The following is a 17,689-nucleotide window of genomic DNA, read 5'->3' as shown; positions in this document are numbered from 1 at the left end:
TGTGGATAGACAGGAAAGAGGAGGGACAGTCTCCCAGAAGGAAACAGATTCAGAAAAGGAAAAATGGGCACAAAAAAGTAGCATCAGTTTTATTTCCCAAATAACCTACACTATTTATTCTAAACTGCTTTTATAATTGGCTAAAATGCCAATTGGGTGATTAAAAATGTAAAATCCTTAAAGTCTTTAATTGTTGAGAGCTGATGACTTACCATTTTGTAAAAATAAAAATATGGCTTTTCCTAACATAGCTAAATGTACCTTAATGTGCATGCCATTATTAAAATGATGGCTTATTTCTGACCACCGTAATATGCAATCCTATTATCTTAAGTGCTGGCTGCATATCCACCTTCCAAGACCAGCCATGTTTTTGTGATTAATGGTATCCCTTTATTTATGATCTAGAATGATGGCATTGCTAAAAGAAAGGGCTTTAAACAGATTTCAAATTGATGCCCACCTTGCTTTATAAATGATCTAATAAATAACATAAAACAATACGTTTAAATTTTAAAATGCAAGACTTAATTTGAAGATATATATTCTAACTTCAATAAATTTTAAGTTTAGAAAAATAAAAGCACATCACATTAAGATATAAAGTCTTAATTTATATCTTTATACTAGATGAAGCAAGTCTGCTTTACTTATGAAGGATGTTACCAAAAACATTTGGATAAATGTAACCACCCCTCTTGACCTTGTTAAACACTAGATTTTGATGCTTGGATATATTGCTCATGTGAATAGGAGAAAACTTCATTTCATTGATAAACTCTGTTTAAATATTGAGAATTGGCATTTCTCTCCAGCCAATTGTTTTTAAAATGCACACTTACCCTGCATTGTTGCTGACTGCAGTTAGTCCTTTTACTCCAGTTTTCAGTAAAGCATCTATAAGATTCTCTGGAATTCCACATAGCCCAAAACCTATATTAAGTCCAAAAAATAAACAATTTGTAAAGGGGGTAACAATGTTCTTTCAGAGAAGTGTGTGTTATTCTTTTTAAAAGGGAAATAAAACAAAGCACATTATTAGATCTACTAAGCAAAATACACAGATATATCTCAGCAGCTAAGTAAATGGTCATATAGCTGTATCCAAATGTTTTGCACCATTATATCACATATCACTGCCCAGTCTTTGAACCACAAGTATAAGCCAAGTGCAACCAGTTTATATGGCTACTCATTCCTCAGTTTGCACTTAACTATATATCTATTGTTTTCCTGCTTTGTAAATCAGTTTTTCTACAACTTTTTCAAGAATGTTAATATGTCTGAGTAGATTTTGCATAGTTGGAAGCCTAAGCCCAAAACTGTCATTTCTTTATATTTTCCATGATTACTCAAATTGTATTGGGTTTAAAATGAACATTCAATGACTTACTTGAATGAGTGGGGATCAATGCTAAAAATAATCCTTGATATTATTTATCAGAAGCAGGCAGCAAGTTGGGTGTGGGTGGCTCACGCCTGTAATCCCAGCGCTTTGGGAGGCCAAGGTGGGCAGATGACTAGAGGTCAGGAGTTTGAAACCAGACTGGCCAACATGGTGAAACCCCATCTCTACTAAAAATACAAAAATTAGCCAGGAGTGATGGTGGGTGCCTGTTATCCCAGCTACTTGGGAGGCTAAGGCAGGAGAATGGCTTGAACCCGAGAGGCAGAGGTTGCAGTAAACTGAGATCGCACCACTGTACTCTAGCCTGGGTGACAAAGTGAAACTCCCTCTTGAGAGTCCAAACAAGAAGCAGCAATAGAATTGGCAGTGGGGGAGGTCAATACATGTCTACGGGGTCTCTGAAGGTGTAAGCTTATGAGATTAATGCAAACATTTTAAGTTAAAAAATTGGGATCTAGGGATTTTTTTCAAAGCTATTAATAAAACATGACTACTTTGAAGCTTCAGTTTTTCAAAACAGAAACACACAAATACACATACACACACACACGCACGCACACAGAGAAAGTAAAATATTAAATGCTAAACCTTGCTAAACTTTTAGGAAGGAGACACTAATAAAATAGATGATACTATAATATGTACAATAAATAATGCATAATAAAATAATTATCATTTTTATACATCTTTGTCATTGTGATTTGCCTGCTTCATTTAAAAACATAAGGACATTACCATAACATGAAAACAGTGTTAGTACTCACCACCAACCAAAACCGTGGCACCATCAGGGATGTCTTTTACAGCTTCTACTGGATCTGTATAAAACTTGGTATGGCGATGAGCACTGGTGGAAAAGGAACAAACACATCCCTGAAATATTAAAAAAAAAAAAAATTGATAATCATTTGGAGATACACCTTTACTTTGTGTGTGTAGCAATTTATTCAATTGATAGACAAATGATAATTTCATTATCTCCTTTATATATACACGTTTTTAATTGCCAGGTAATAACTGTATATAATGTATATATTTATACAGGTAATACATGTATATGTTTATGGCATACATGGTGTTTTTATATGGATAGTAGACCCCCCTTATCCACAGTTTCCCTTTCTGAGGTCTGTCACCCCAGGAAAGTATAGTACAATAAGATTTGAGAGATAGAATGCATTCTTATAACTTTTATTACAGTATATTGTTATAACTGTTCTATTATTAGTTATTGTGACTAATGTCTCATAGTCTAATTTGTAAATTAAAATGAATGATACACATATGTAGGAAAAACAACTTATATAGGGTTTGGTACTACCCACAGGTCAGGCATCCACTGGGGTTTTGGAACATATTCCCCTTGGATAAGGGAGGATACTATACACATTGTTGAATGGCTAAATCAAGCTATTTATAAATGCACACACTTTTTTGTGGTAAAAACACTTAAAAATCTCTCAGCAATTTTCTAGTATACAATATATTATTAACCATAGTCGCCATGGTGTTCAACAGATCTCTTGAATTTATTCCTCCTAAATAAAATTATGTATCCTTTGACCAACATCTCACCAACCCCTCACCCCCAGCCTCCATAACCACCATTTCACCTTTCTGTCTGTGATACTATCCCCCTCTTTAAAAGCCTGGCGCTTTAAGTGACTCATACTTAAAAGTAGGATGGAAATTTTATCCACAGATTATCACTGAAGTCCCCTTGTAACAGATGTCTTCTATTACATAAGGGAAAGTTCTAACTCCATCATTTGTGGCCACCCAAAACAATGAAAGTAGAAAGAAAAGTCCATATACTGGAATTCAAATTCATAGCAATGGTGTCATCAAGCATCAGTTTCTGGTAACCCAATCTTCCATTAATCAACAAGTATTTACTGTAAACCCACCATGTGTCAAGTCCTGTACTATTTATTCCAACACAGTTAAGTATTAAGACATGAGACTGCTCTCTAAGAAATTAAAGCCAATATGAACAAAACACGTACCTACAGAGTTGGGCCCCAGGTTCAATCTTAAATGTCAAAGAATGCCTCCTAGAGGGACAAGAACACCTTACAAAACAACTCATCCTCCTATGGGGCTTAAGGTTTATGGAGGCTACATAAAAGGAACAAACCATTATCTACAAGGAAGGTAAGTCTAGCCTTACCACTGTGTACTATTTGGTCCCAAATGAGTCACCTAGTGAATATTCATGAGCAATCAGTTGTAAACTTTTCCCTTTCCCCTACTTCATCCACACTATGCACAAAAGAAAACAAGAAAGCAGATTCTGTAGCAATCATTCATACTCAATATCACTTCTCCTTTATTCTCACTATACAGCCAGCCTAAAAAGAAAGAATAACATCTGAATCCTGGTATACTGCTACCTTTACATGCCAGTTATGAGCTCACATCCACTGCCTAACAGTCTCCCAGACAGACACAACCTGAAGTGGTCAAGGTGACAGCATAAATGTCTATCATTCTTTTCTTCCCCTAAAAATATGCCAGCACACTGCTCAAACCCTGAGAAATAAGTCTAGGCAGAGACAGAAAGGGCTTGAGCCACAAAGAGTTTTCCCTCTTTTCTATTCATCTGCTTCTGTTTTAAACATATATTTTTTAATATATTGGAAATTACAAGTGTGATAGCCTGAATAAACAGGCCAACAGAAGGATCGTAAGATAAAGTTGAGGATATCTCCTAGACACACTTAAAAAGTGCATTTATCTAATCCAACCAATTCATTTCACAGGTCAAATTTTTGAAGCTTAGAAGGATCTTGTACTTTACCCAAAACTGTATTAAAGCAAGAACAGATCCAAGGTTTTATTTGGCCTTCTACCTCAGGGCCTTTCTACTACAATATGCTTCTCTCCATGTTTTTTGAAACCTCTCATACTCCACTTCTCATTTATTGATATAAAATAAATCTTTGTGAGTGTTCTATTTCTTCCTGTATAACTCTGCTGTCATTACCTCCACCCAAAAGTGAAGAGTCAGGCCCTTATAGCTGGAAGGGGAAGAAAATTAAAGAGTTCATCCACAGCTCAACAGTCTGTGCAGTAAGATCACCCTAACTATTTCAATATGCTGAGAAACACAAATCCCACATAGAGAGGAAGTTGGAAGAAAACTCATTTCCCCTATATACCTATAGAGGCTTTTTACATTAAGGTATCCATTCCCTCAAGCATTTATCCTTTGAGTTACAATCCGAATACACTTGAAGCTATTTTTAAATGTACAATTAAGTTGCTATTGACTATAGTCACCCTATTGTGCTATCAAACAGAAGGTCTTATTCATTCTTTCTATTTTTTGGTACGCATTAACCCTCACTACCTCTCCCCTGCCCACAAATAAAAGCATATAACTATAGGCTTGTCAAGAATTCTATTTTTTTGTTTCATCTGATAGTTTTCACTACAGTTAGAAATTACCAAAGAGCTTGCCACACTCTCTGCAAAAAAATATACTTCAAAAGTATTTTAGAGAAGACATGTTTACCCAGATAATCAAAAGTTAAAAGCATAAAGTGAAGATGTTTTCCAGGTAATCTGAGAAGGGCTCAAGACAATGAAGAACCTGCAGGTACTTGTTTTTTTCATTATTCATATATTCAGTTAACAATATTTGTTGACATTTGATATCTATTTACTAAGAGGTCAACTTATACTACAACAGATTGTATCCTAAGAAACCCAACATCTAGTTTAGGAGATAGTGTGCCATAATAGATCATGCTCTTGGGATCAAAAAATACCCTTGCTTCAAATTCCAATTCTGCCACAGTTGTATGAATCTAGGAAAATTACTTAACCACTGCATCTCTTTTTCATGGGGGGAGAAGGTATTTTAAGTTTACAAAAAGATGATAATTGTTTTCTAGGAATGTAGTAAGGATCACATGATGTTATATACAGAAGCCCTGTTGCAGGACTATAGAAGATATCCAGGGGATACTAGCTTCCTTTGGAAAATGCAAACTTTTCTTCATTCTCCACTAGGGCAGTAAGATCAATTTGTCATTTATTGGAGTTTAGTTTTAATTTTAATTGTATATAAATGTATATATTTGTGCAGGTAATAAATGTATATATTTATGGCATACATGGTGTTTTTATATGTACAGTAGACCACCCCCCCCCCACCGCTTATCCACAGTTTCCCTGAGGTTATGTATGTATATAACATATTCTGATGTTATATACAGAAGCCCTGTGCCTGGACTATAGAAGATACTCAGGGTTGTTAGCTTCCTTTGGAAAATGCAAACTTTTCTTCATTCTCTACCAGGGCAGTAAGACCAACTTGTCATTTATTGGAGTTTAGTTTTAATTTTTAACCACCTCACTCTACCCTATACACACACTCCACTGATTTTACAAAGAATGTTTTTAAACACAATTCATACTGTAGCAAATTAACCCAGGTGATCTTTGTTGAAGGTTTTCAAAAAGACATAGGCCTTAGCTTTAAGATTACTTTCACATGAGGTGATATTTATTTTGTCACCTTACAGTTAAATAAATGACAAGGAACAGCTGATATTGTCCAAGTAAGTATCAGAGTTTGAGAAACAAAAGTGGGGAGAAGTTATATGGAGAGAAGTAAAGAGATACACGTTATAAAGAAAAGGCAGTAATATGTGAGTGGATACACTCACAGACCTGCAGAGCATGGCATCACTCCCAAGAGGTAGTGATGTGTGTGAAAACACTTTAGCTGTCCAGAAGAGGACCGGTGTCTACCAAAGGTAGAATTTTCACCTTGAACTAAACACTGCCAATTATGCACATGTGACAAGAATAAATCTCAAGGAGCTCACAGAGAGTTACAACACTAGGCAATTCTCTACAGCAGTGGTGTGCATTGTTATTGAGGGAACATACATGTTCTTCTCCAATGCTGGAGGGATACTCAGTGCTCCGAAGGAGCACAGATGAAGGAGTAATTCATTCTACCTGGTGGACTAGAAAACCAAAGTTTGCCAGGTGTTAAATACTTGTCAGGACAGTGATTCCAAACAAGGGAGCCACATGAGTAAGAGTTCAGCGATATGAAAAGGCTGTGTGGTTACAGACATGCGGGATCAGGTCTCATGGAGAGAGGTTCATGAAGATGAGGCTGGAGAAGCAGACTGAGGCAGTTTGTAAAAAGCCTTACAGACCACACTGCAGAGTTTCTTTTTTCTTTTCTTTTTAATTTTTTTATTTCCATAGGTTTTTGGGGAACAAGTAGTATTTGGTTACATGAGTAAGTTCTTTAGTGTTGATTTGTGACTTGATCATTCAATGACGAAGGGACAGCAAAGCTTTTGAAACAGATGTCACAACTCAAAGGAAGCCTGAATTAAGAAAGTGGTATGGAAACTCATTATTTCTTTCCTTCAACCATTTGTACCAACTATACAAAATACTGGGGCTACAAAGTTAAAATATTAAAAATAAAACCCAGACATAGTCCCTGCTATAATGAAACTTACAAACTAGCAAAGATAGTAGTCATTAAATAATTACAAAATTTTAAACACAATCATAGTATTTAATTGGGGAGCTATAAGGAAGAAACAGTTGCTGAGAAAGAATGCCAGGGACAGCACTGAGGAACATTTCAGAAAGAGGCACACATATGACACTTGGTGATCAATTGGAAGTGCAGCAAGGAGAAGAGAAGATGGTTCCAGGATTTCCAGCTTATATACTGGATGGATACTGGTGCTGTTAAGCACAGTGATAGAAGAACAAAACAAGGAATGGGAAAGCCACTTTATGGCTAGTTTGCTTTGGATCAGAAAGAGCTTTAAGCACCAACTGACATCAAAGTGAAGTTCACCAGTTGCACCAGAAGGACTGCAGCTCAGGAGAGTCTGAGGTTGGAAAGAGATTTGGGAAAAGACAGTGTCAAGGATGAATGGTGGGTAAAGTGTTAGTGGTACTCTTATAACCTTTTTCCCACTAATAATTTTCTACAGTGAAAATAGTATTAAATGCTCCCCACTGCCCCTCAGTAATAATGAAGAAAAGAAGACACCTCCCAATAGTCTATTTTCACCTAAGTCCATGCCAGATAACTCTGAAAGGGGCAGTCAGTCCCCAGACCAGCAGCATCAACATCACCTGGAACTTATCAATGCAAAGTTTAGGGCCCCACCCAGGACCTATTAAATTAGAAATTCTGGGGGTGGGTACAGCAATCTGTTTTAGAAAACCTCCAGGTAATGCTGATGCACTCTCAGGTCTGAGAGACACTGGGCTTGCCCATTATAAAAATGTTAAACATTTAAGAAAATAACTATCTCGTTTTAGCTGTTAGTTATGTTTAGTGGAAAAACTCAAGGTTTCTGTTTGCCTGGAGGGTTCTCTCATCCGTACTTTAAACATGTGTAGAATATCTGATCTATGCAGAGTAGTGTGTTTGTTGAGGGAGACTAAGTGTAAGGCATAAATATGGTCTCTGCCATCGGGGAACTGTCATCTGGTTGAGGAGACAATATACACATCTGAAAAGTTAAACAAGTAGATAAGTGGTACAGTTCAACAGAAGCAGCAGGTGAGGATTTAAAGTGCTAAACAATAACGGCACTAAGAGCCACATGCTAGGGGAATAGTGGAAGGCAGGAGTTAGACCTATGATAATCAAGCCTGACAGGGCTAAGTTTGAACTCTGTATGAACTTTTAATGAGATATAGCAGAACCCCTTATTTGCATCTCGTCCCTCTAAGAAGAGGTTTGCTGAGCTTCGGAAATGGTTTAATGATATACTCAAGATGGAAAAGACTTGAAGTGAGTAAATTACAGTTGGGCAAATCAGTAACTGTCAAAAGAAGGAACATTCTTGACCTCGGCCCAAGGGTATCGCTGTGCTCTGGTTTGCATTAGCTTCAGCACCGCTGCAATCTCACTGAAGGTCAAGTTCCCTTTTAATAATGCTTTATATATCCAAGTCTATCTGCAGTTATAAAAATGCTTCCTAAGAGGCATTTAAGAGTAAAATGGTCCGGTTCTGAACCATTCCCTAGCACCTACCGAAGGAGCTCAGTGGCTCCTCTGTGTTCTCAGCGGTCAGGGATTGGATGCAGGAAAGAGCAATGGGGCCAGGCAGACACGCTTCAGGAGTAAGCACCGTGTGCATGGCACGCTGTCAAGCTCAGACCTATTACTGAATACCAAGGAAGAGGCTCCCGCGATTGAGACGGCGGGGATAAAGCCACCCTCCTGGACCTGGCGCTCTGGTCCTGTAATTCGCTCCTAGGGCTCCAGACAGGGATGGGCTTACAAGCGAGGACGGTGCATAAGGCAAAACCACAAGTCAGTCCACGGTGGGAATGCCTCCGGATACCACTCGGTGGAGAGTTGGCAGTGGGGCACAAAAAGGATTTCAAAGGGCTCTGAAAACCGAAAGCCCCTAACCCGGATACGAGGGGCCTCGAAAGAAAGGTTTGTCCGCCCCTGCAGCCCAGGCGCGGGCCAGGGACACACCTCGGATGGTTTCCCAGCTTGGCCGGCAAGACGCCCTGGCGAGCGCTCCAGTCTACGGGGCAGCAGAGCCAAATAGGGAGGAGAGGATGGGAGCGGCATTCCACACCCGCCGCACCCGGCATCCAGCCCCGGTGAACTCGAGCAGAGCCATGGCTAACCCAGCCTCAGGTTCTGGGCCTCTAGAGGTTCCTCTTCCCAGAGATCCAACATCGGGGGCGCAAACCTACCCGCTGTTGCCTCACTCCTAAACCTCCATATACTGGCGCCCTCCTCCCCCCGTTCAGACCCTCAGAGTCCCTATCCAAGGGCGGGTGCCAGGAGGGAAGCCGACGAGCGCCAAAGGGCTCGGGAGCGCTGCCAGGAGTCCTCCCGCCCCTTCTCAGCCTCTCCGCGCGCTTCTTTACCGTGTCTCGCTCCATCAGGGAAGCGACTGCAGAACCAAGCAAAGGCGGTCATCCGAGGGGCCGGCGAGGCCAGGAACGCGTCGCCGCGTGTCCGTGACCAGGGCACCGCGCCACGGATGCCAGATCCCAGGCTGGAGAGAGCGGGTAGGGGCAGAGGAGAAAACGCAGGCACCACTCAGGGTTTGGTCCACGTTCTTCCTGCCCATGGCCTTCCTCTTCCCCCGCACTTTACCTTGTACCAGGTTCCCCTAGATCCGCGGGCAGAGGCGCAGAGCCGAAGCCCGGAGGAGAGGAGTTTGAGAGCCGCCATCTTCGGGCGGTGAGGCAGGAGGAGGCTGCGGGTTGGAGCGCGCGTTTGAGCGTCGGTGCGCGACTGCGAAGGAAACCCGGGCGGGCTGGAGGCTCGACAGCGCGTCGATGACGTCCTCCCGGCCTTTCGAGCCGCACGCCACCGGCGCGCTGCTGGCTGCTGCTTTTAAAAGAAGTGAGGCTGGGCGGGGCCCCGGCGGGGAGAAGAGGCTCTGCGCAGCCGGGGCGGATCGCTGGGAAGTTCCTCTCAGCCCCTCAGGTGTCTGGGCGTGTGCAGCTGTGTTGGCGCGCACTTGCCGCTACAGCCCTTCTGTCAGCCCTTTAGCTTCGATGGGGCGCTGGTGGCCGCCTCCCCCTAGGTTGTGGATGAGTCTTGGCCTAGGGTTCAGGGCCCTCCGGCCGCGGGAGGATCTCCCGCCAAGCTTGTTGCTTTTCCAAGTTAGTGCCTGGCGTGTGTGTGGGCTGCATAGGGGCACCCCTCGAGGCCCCCTTCTCTTCTCCCGCCTGGACTGCGTTCACGTTTCTAACATTTCTCAGCCCCTTCTCCCCACATCTGGCCTTGGCTTACATAGAGTAAGTTTGCTGTGAGCACTTGCCTCGAACTGTCGGTCAAGAGGTGTGAGCAACAAGGCTTGCAGAGGAACAAGATTAAGACTGGACCTCTGTGACCTGAGTTTAGCACACCTTTTCTTCCCCATCATCCAAGTTTGCGAATTTCGGGCTCTTTCTCGCACTGGAGTCCCAGCAACCCCAGAGATTACTAAAGATGCAACCATAAAAGCAGTATATTGCTTTAACCTTAGGCAAGTTAGATAACTTCCCTAAGCCTCAGTGTCCTCATCTGCAAATTAGGATTGCTTATAATACAACGTCATAACGTTTCAATGAGTTAATTCATGCAAAGTTTATGGCCTTATTATGAGGAGTCAATAAATGTTAGGCATTATTATAAGTTTATTCCATTGTAGCAGTTCATTGACATGGCACGTACATATTCGCCAAGCCTTGTCTTTTGACCAACTCCTTGAGGACATGAGCCACGACTGATTTCTCCAGAACTGTCTTTGCACTTAGCAGAGTGGAAAGACCAAGTGGAAGCTCAATAGCATTTTATTTGATTAAGGCCTGACCAAGTTCTGAGAATGTGATGTTAGTTTTGAACCAAAGCAAAGCACACAAAAATTAAATGAGATCTTAGCTTTCTTAGCAAATACAGTAAGGTAATGAACAGTGAAGATGCAGTTCAAAGTTTGTCCATAAAACCATTTGCCCTTTCATGGTATTCTTTTAACTCTGAACTTTTTTTTTCCTGTAAATATTATAATTTTAGTCAAAATCAGTTAAGGAGTAAAATACCAAGTTAGACTATTCAATTACACTGGAGAAATTAACTTATTGCTAGTTGGTATTTCAACACATTTTAAGAAGTTGGATTGGGGGGAAATTCAAGTACTGTAACTAAAGTCCCATAACTAGTGATAATTTAGCACATAGCAGCTGTTGTACCTTTAACTTACACAATGTGAAAAAAACTAGCATTCCAATTGAGTCTGCTTTTCCACTTTTGCCCATTCCAATTGGGTCTGCATTTCCACTTTTGCCCTTCCACAGGGCACATGAAATGGAAAAACTGCATTGGCAACTTTGCCGGTGGTCATATGACTGACTCTTGGCTGGTCTCACTTTGTTGCTCTTGGCTGAGGAAGACACATTTTAAATGTTGCATGCTATGTGACTAAGTCTCCTGAGAAAATCACCCTAATTACTGTATGGTCAAAACACACTGTACTGTATTTTTGATGACTGTGACTTCATTTTATACTTTTTAAATAATGTGCAAGTCTCTTCAACTTGAATAAATTAGATTACAAATTACAAAAAAAGTTCTTATGTGCTGATTTCACTTCTAGTTACACAAAGGCACTTCAATTTTAATTGGTGTGCAAAATTTTACTTCTTTTAAATATCTGAACTTTTCCGAACTAGTAAGGATATTTCCCAGTTGCTTTGAAAGGCAGTTTCTGGCAAATATGTTATATTCTGGAAACCTTTCTTTGTGGAATCTTACAGTTTAACTTCCACACTTTTAAAAACTGGGAGAATTGGATTCAAAGCCTTTAAACAAAAGGTCTGATTCCAGTCATGCAATGAGGAAAGCTTTTTTTTTTTTGTTTGTTTTTTTGTATTATGTTATGATACATATGTGTATGTGTGGGTGTGGGTGTACATACACAGAGTCATGTGCTACATAACATTTTGGTCAATAATGGACAGCATATATGATGGTGGTCCCATAAGATTATAATAACATATTTCACTGTAGCTTTTTTATGTTTAGAAATGTTTAGCCATGTGCAGTGGCCCACGCCTGCAATCCCAGCACTTTGGGTGGCCAAGGCAAGTGGATCGCTTGAGCCCAGGAGTTCGAGACCAGCCTAGGCAACATGGTGAAACCCCGTCTCTACAAAAACAGACAAACAAAAAAATTAGCCTGTGTGATGGAGCACACCTGTAGCCAGCTACTGGGGTGGGGTGGGCAGTGGGGACTGAGTCAGGAAGATTGCTTGAGCCTGGGAGGCAGAGGCTGCAGTGAGCCGAGATTGCTCCTCTGCATGCCAGAGCAAGACTCTGTCTCAAAATAAAAGAAAGAACAGAAAAATTTAAATACACAAATAACTACCATTATGTTACAATTGCCTACTAAATATTGTACAGTAACATGCTGTACAAGTTTGTAGTCTAGGAGCATAAGCCATACCATATAGCCTAGGTGTGTAGTAGGTTAGACCATCCACGTTTATGTCAGTATATTCTATATTAGCACAATGACAAAATAGCCTAGCATCTCATTTCTCAGAACCTGTCTTTGTCATTAAGCAAGGCATGACTGTGTGGCACCATTTTATCAGATACATGCAGGTAATGTGTCAGAGTTTATTAGATTGTAAATTATTCTCTGTTTTAAGGAGTTTCATTTTAATTCTCCTAAAAGATGATGCATTAGCATATCTCATTAGTGCAAGATACGACATCCTGTTCTCACAGTTGATGGTGTACTCCCCAGGATGATAACCAGGGGCATCTGAAGACTTGTTTTTCAAATGTTGATTAACTGGTTTCACTAGAAATAGCAGTTTTTAAGTAGGTCATTTGAGTCACTTATAAAAGTGCATGCGTGCTTCATTTTATCACAATAGTCCTTTAATATATGGAGAACATAGTCCTTCAAACAATTTGCCTCTAGTAGGTTTGAAGAACATAAATCTGAAATTTCACATAAATCTGTAAATCTAAGTATTGTTTTATAGTGCAAGACACCCATTAATTTGCATATTTTGCAAGCTTATTTTCATAGATCCTTTAAAGGAGTCCCTTGTATTAACTAGTGTGTATTTAATATTTGTTCAATGATTAAAGAAGAAATAGATTGATTTTTCTAAAGTGTAGTTTTCTCAGAAAAAAAGTAAAATAAATGCATGAGATACTTGGAGAGGGCTTAAGGCCTGGAATGAAATTGAAAATTATGATAAGGTACTAAGGAAACCTAAAAGAGTAAAATGCACCAGAGTGATCTTGTATACATTCAAGACTGATCACTTTATTTCTGCTTAAAACCTGTCATTGGTTTTCCCCACTGCCTTTGAGATCCAAAGTTCATACTTAATAACATGACATAGAAGAGGATCATCTCTTCTGGTCTTCCTTTCCCCACACGTCTGCTTTATATTTCAAACTATATGTGCCTCTTGATTTTTACACAGTGAATTTGCACAACCTCAGAATCAAGTGTTGACAGCAAAATAATAAAGAGCAGGAATTCTGTGGTTAGGCTTCTAGGGTTCAAGTCTCAGCTCTGCAGTCTCTAGCTATACGGCCTTCTGTGGTGCAGTAGTTAAGCAGGGCTTACAGAATATCAAGATGTAAGGTAATCTCTAGATCAATATTTGCATTATTCAGGTGTTAAAAGATTATACATTATTAATTATTTCCCAGATGCTATCTTAGTCCATTCTTGCTGCTACAACAAAATATCTTAGGCTGGGTAAGTTACAAAAAGAAATGTATTTCTCACAGTTCTGGAGGCTGGAAAGTCCAAGATCAAGACACCGGCATACTGAATATGTTAAATTAAATTAAATTTGGCCAAAAGCTGCTTCCATACTTTGAAATTCTGCATAGCAAACTGCACCTAAGTTAGTGTTTAAATAAACCTTACTTAAGAGTATATTCTTGTAACAGATAGCTGAGTCTCAGCTAATTACAGCAGCCAGGTTTCATCCAATCACATACTACCAACTAATAAGACCATGTCCACATAAGGCAAATGCCACGTTGCATTGTGCCCAAATAAGGCAAATGCTGGGCCATAATCAATCAAGCTGTTTCTGTACCTCAATTCCTCTTTCTGCCTATAAATACTGCCTGCTCACATTGCTGAGTGGGGCTTTCTGAACCTCTACTGGTTCAGAATGCTGCCTGATTCATGAATTGTTCTTTGCTCAAATAAACTCTGCTAAAGTTAATTTGTCTAAAGTTTTTCCTTTAACAAGGGTCTGATGAGAGCCTGTTCCTCATAGATTATACCTTCTCTGTGTCCTCACATAATGGAAGGGGCAGAAGACATAAACAGTTCCCTTGTACCTCTTCTATAAGGGCACTAGTCACATTCATGAGCTCTCATGATTTAATCACCTCTGAAAAGCCCCATATCTTAATACTATCACACTGGCAATTAAGTGTCAACATATGAATTTGGGGAGGACACATTCAAACCATAGCAGGTGCTTTGGTTACTGAAAACGTAAAGTAAACTGAAAAATTTACTTAATAAACTGAAAAACATAAGGCAAGATTCAAACCCTGGACCATATGTTATTAAAAGCTGCTATTTCTTTATACCTCCCTCTTTCTGAGATATCTTTGAATCTTACCCCAACTCTCCAGTTTCACTCATTCTGCACTACTTCAGGGCCTCAATTTCAGTTTCTCTCATCTGAATTATTTCAGTTTCCTTCCAAATGAATTTCCATTCTCCCTCAATTTAAACATACTTAAAATTATTATTTCAAATACAGGATCTGGTCTTCTCACATCTTTTTCTAAAATATTTCAAGAAATCCTCAAAGGCTGCAAGTGAAGTCCAACATTCGATTATAGGCAAGATTTTGTTTAATCTAGCCTCAACAAATCATGTGGCCTTAAGGGCTCTGCAGAGGTACTTCAGGGGCTACGCAAACATTATATTTTGAAATTAAATTTTAGATTACATTTTTACTGTTCTATCAACACTAACAAAAGGAGCATGCACACTCAATTATGATCTATCTTTGATTTAAAAGTATTAAAAATTACCAGATTGTGGCTGGGCATGGTGGCTCACACCTCTAATCCCAGCACACTGGGAAGCAAAGGCGGGCAGATCACCTGAGGTTAGGAGTTCCAGACCAGCCTGGCCAACATGGTGAAACCCCATCACTACTAAAAATAAAAAATTAGCCTGGCATATGGCACAGGTACTCCAAGCTACTCTGGAGGCTGAGGCAGGAGAATCACTTGAACCTGGGAGATGAAGGTTGCAGCGAGCTGAGTTTGCACCATGTACTCCAGCCTGGGTGACAGAGCGAGATTCCATCTCAAAAAATAAAAATAAAAATAAAAACAGACCAGATTGTGCAGTTGGGAGACAAACCTTAGATTAAAGTTTCCTCATCATCGAATTTCCTATATTTGAATATATAAAATATGTCATTGATAAAGAAGTTTGTAGCTCTGTATTTATCTTTTTATCATTTAGACCTCTGCATTTTGACTCACTTAAATTTATGTAAGTATATAATACTTTGAGGCTCTGGTCAGAGACATGTACTGCCTAGAATTATTTCTTATCACAGCATAGTAGTTGTTCAAAAAGAGCATATAAAACACTTCATAATAATATTATACTATAAATAGTTTTAGAGATTATTTTCCATTTTGGCTACATCTTGTCTGACATTTACATATGTGAACAAGAGGTAATTGACATTATTAGTTATTGACCACTGAAGCAAACATTTCCTGCTACTTTTCTTTCAAGCTTCTGATCTACTTTAATTGAAGCATATACTGAAATTCTGGGACAAGCTGCAGTGTGAATCAGAACTTTCTTATTATTGTGCAGCCAAACAGAAATAAAATAAGCAAAGTATCAGATATAACTCCATATTTAGCTTCTCCGAAGTGCTTTATTATTCTCATTTTTTCCATGTATAACAGAAAATATTTCACAATTAAAATGATAAAATACATTTAAACTGTAAAGTACCACTTTTACACATTGTATATGTTGGGTTCTAAATACAATTTTATTTGAAAGGGTGACTCATATTAAATATGTTTGAAAATTATGGCTTTAGCTAAATTGGACTACTTTCTGCTCCCTGCACATACCAAGCACCTTCTGACAGGGAGCCTTTGCTAAAGCCTTTTTTTCTGTGCCGGCTGAGCAAACTCCTACTCCTCTTTCAAGACTCAGATCAAATGTCACTCCTCTGTGTACTTTGACTGTTCACACTCCGAATTCCACCTCTTAAAAAACTATATTCTTTTACTTTGTGCTCTCAGGGCCCTTGGTCACCTGGATTATGAGCTTATCAAGTTTTGTTCATTTTTGTATCTATAGTGTCCTAGGATTTCTTTTAAGCATAGAGCAGTTCAACAAATATCAGTTGTGTTGACTTGACTTGGGTAAGCCTTTTTTGCCGCCTTAATACAAACCATGAACTTAACCTGTGTCTCTCAGCTCAGCTCTTTAAATTGAATACTTTCTTTCTAATCATGATGTGATAGTAGTAATTATTTACATTTTCATTCTCTTTTACAGCTTACTTTGTGCTCACCATCATCCTTTGGCCTTTCTTCTCTAACACAGTTCCTGTATCCAGCCTCATGCTTTGCTGTGCCTGTAACTGTCTTCTCCCCACAGATAACCTGTCATTGAAGTACATGAAGAAAATAGTCAAATAGTGAGTTACAAATTGTACTTCCCTCTTTCAAATGGTCCCTGTTTCTCTCATTATTATTTTCTTCCCTTCTTGTGGATATTCCATTTGGTTAAATCTTTTTCACAATAAAGTAACCCAAACCAAGTATGATATTTTGGCTACATGATCGCACTGTTTATGTTCCCAGACAACCAGTAACACCTGCAATAATACATTTCAAAAAAAATACTGCCAAGAGATTGTGACACCCTGGCTCAGTAGAATACATCAGGGTCACTTATAAATATCCAACCACAGAGAAATGATTCATTACATTATAGTGCATCATCTTGAAAAACTATTATGCCACTATTAAAAAGTAAAAATTTTAAATTGTATGTGGAAATGGTTAGGATAAGTGTAAAAGTCAGAATTCAAATTGTATTATATAAGGATTACAACCATGTATTATATATTTTTGCAAAATAAATGAAAAGACCATCTAAAAGTGAGGAAAAAAATCAATACGGTGAGGGCAAGAATTTACGTACTTTTATTTAAACTATTGTACAGCTTTTATTTAACTTTTAAAAGCACTGGACATATAGTTTTAGTATGAGAGTTCTAAATATACATGTCAGATGTATATTTGGTTGCTTGAAAGAGGTATTTGCATACCAATGTTCATTGCACTATTCACAATAGTCAGAATGTGGAAACAACCTAAATGTTGATAAATGGATGAATAGATAAAGAAAATGTGGTATATACATACAACGGAATACTGTTTAGCCTTAAAAAAGAAGAAAATCTTGCCATGTGTGACAACATGGATGAACATTGAGGATATTATGCTAATTGAAATAAGCTAGTCACAGAGGAACAAATACTGTATGATTCCAATAACAAGGTATCCAGGAGTTCTAGTCAAACTCCTAGAAACAGAGCAGAATGGTGGTTGCCAGGGGCTATAGGGAGGAGGAACTCGGGAGTTCCTATACAGATTTCAGTTACAGAAGGTGAGTAAGTTCTAGAGACCTATACAGCACTATGCCTGTAGTTAGTAATACTGTATCATATAGTTAAAAACATGTTAAGAGGTTAGATCCCATGT

General features: G+C 39.1%; 1 protein-coding gene across 5 annotated transcripts in view; it reads right to left on the bottom strand.

The window, feature by feature from the left end:
* The window catches only part of OXCT1 (3-oxoacid CoA-transferase 1), a 147,514-nt gene extending 130,086 nt beyond the window's left edge, over nucleotides 1-17,428 (bottom strand). The window contains 4 exon segments of one of the 5 annotated variants that reach the window (NM_001280381.1): nucleotides 843-933; nucleotides 2,173-2,281; nucleotides 16,492-16,582; nucleotides 17,351-17,428. In NM_001280381.1, coding sequence (NP_001267310.1) covers nucleotides 843-933; nucleotides 2,173-2,281; nucleotides 16,492-16,582; nucleotides 17,351-17,406 — 347 coding nt within the window. In that variant the 5' untranslated portion in view covers nucleotides 17,407-17,428. 5 annotated transcript variants of the gene reach the window in all.
* Between the last annotated feature and the right edge of the window lie 261 nt (nucleotides 17,429-17,689).

The sequence above is a fragment of the Pan troglodytes genome, chromosome 4 (assembly GCF_028858775.2).
Source record: "Pan troglodytes isolate AG18354 chromosome 4, NHGRI_mPanTro3-v2.0_pri, whole genome shotgun sequence".
In the NCBI taxonomy this organism is placed as follows: domain Eukaryota; kingdom Metazoa; phylum Chordata; class Mammalia; order Primates; family Hominidae; genus Pan; species Pan troglodytes.
Note: the sequence above shows the minus strand (reverse complement) of the source record. Positions and strands in the feature narration are given on the sequence as shown.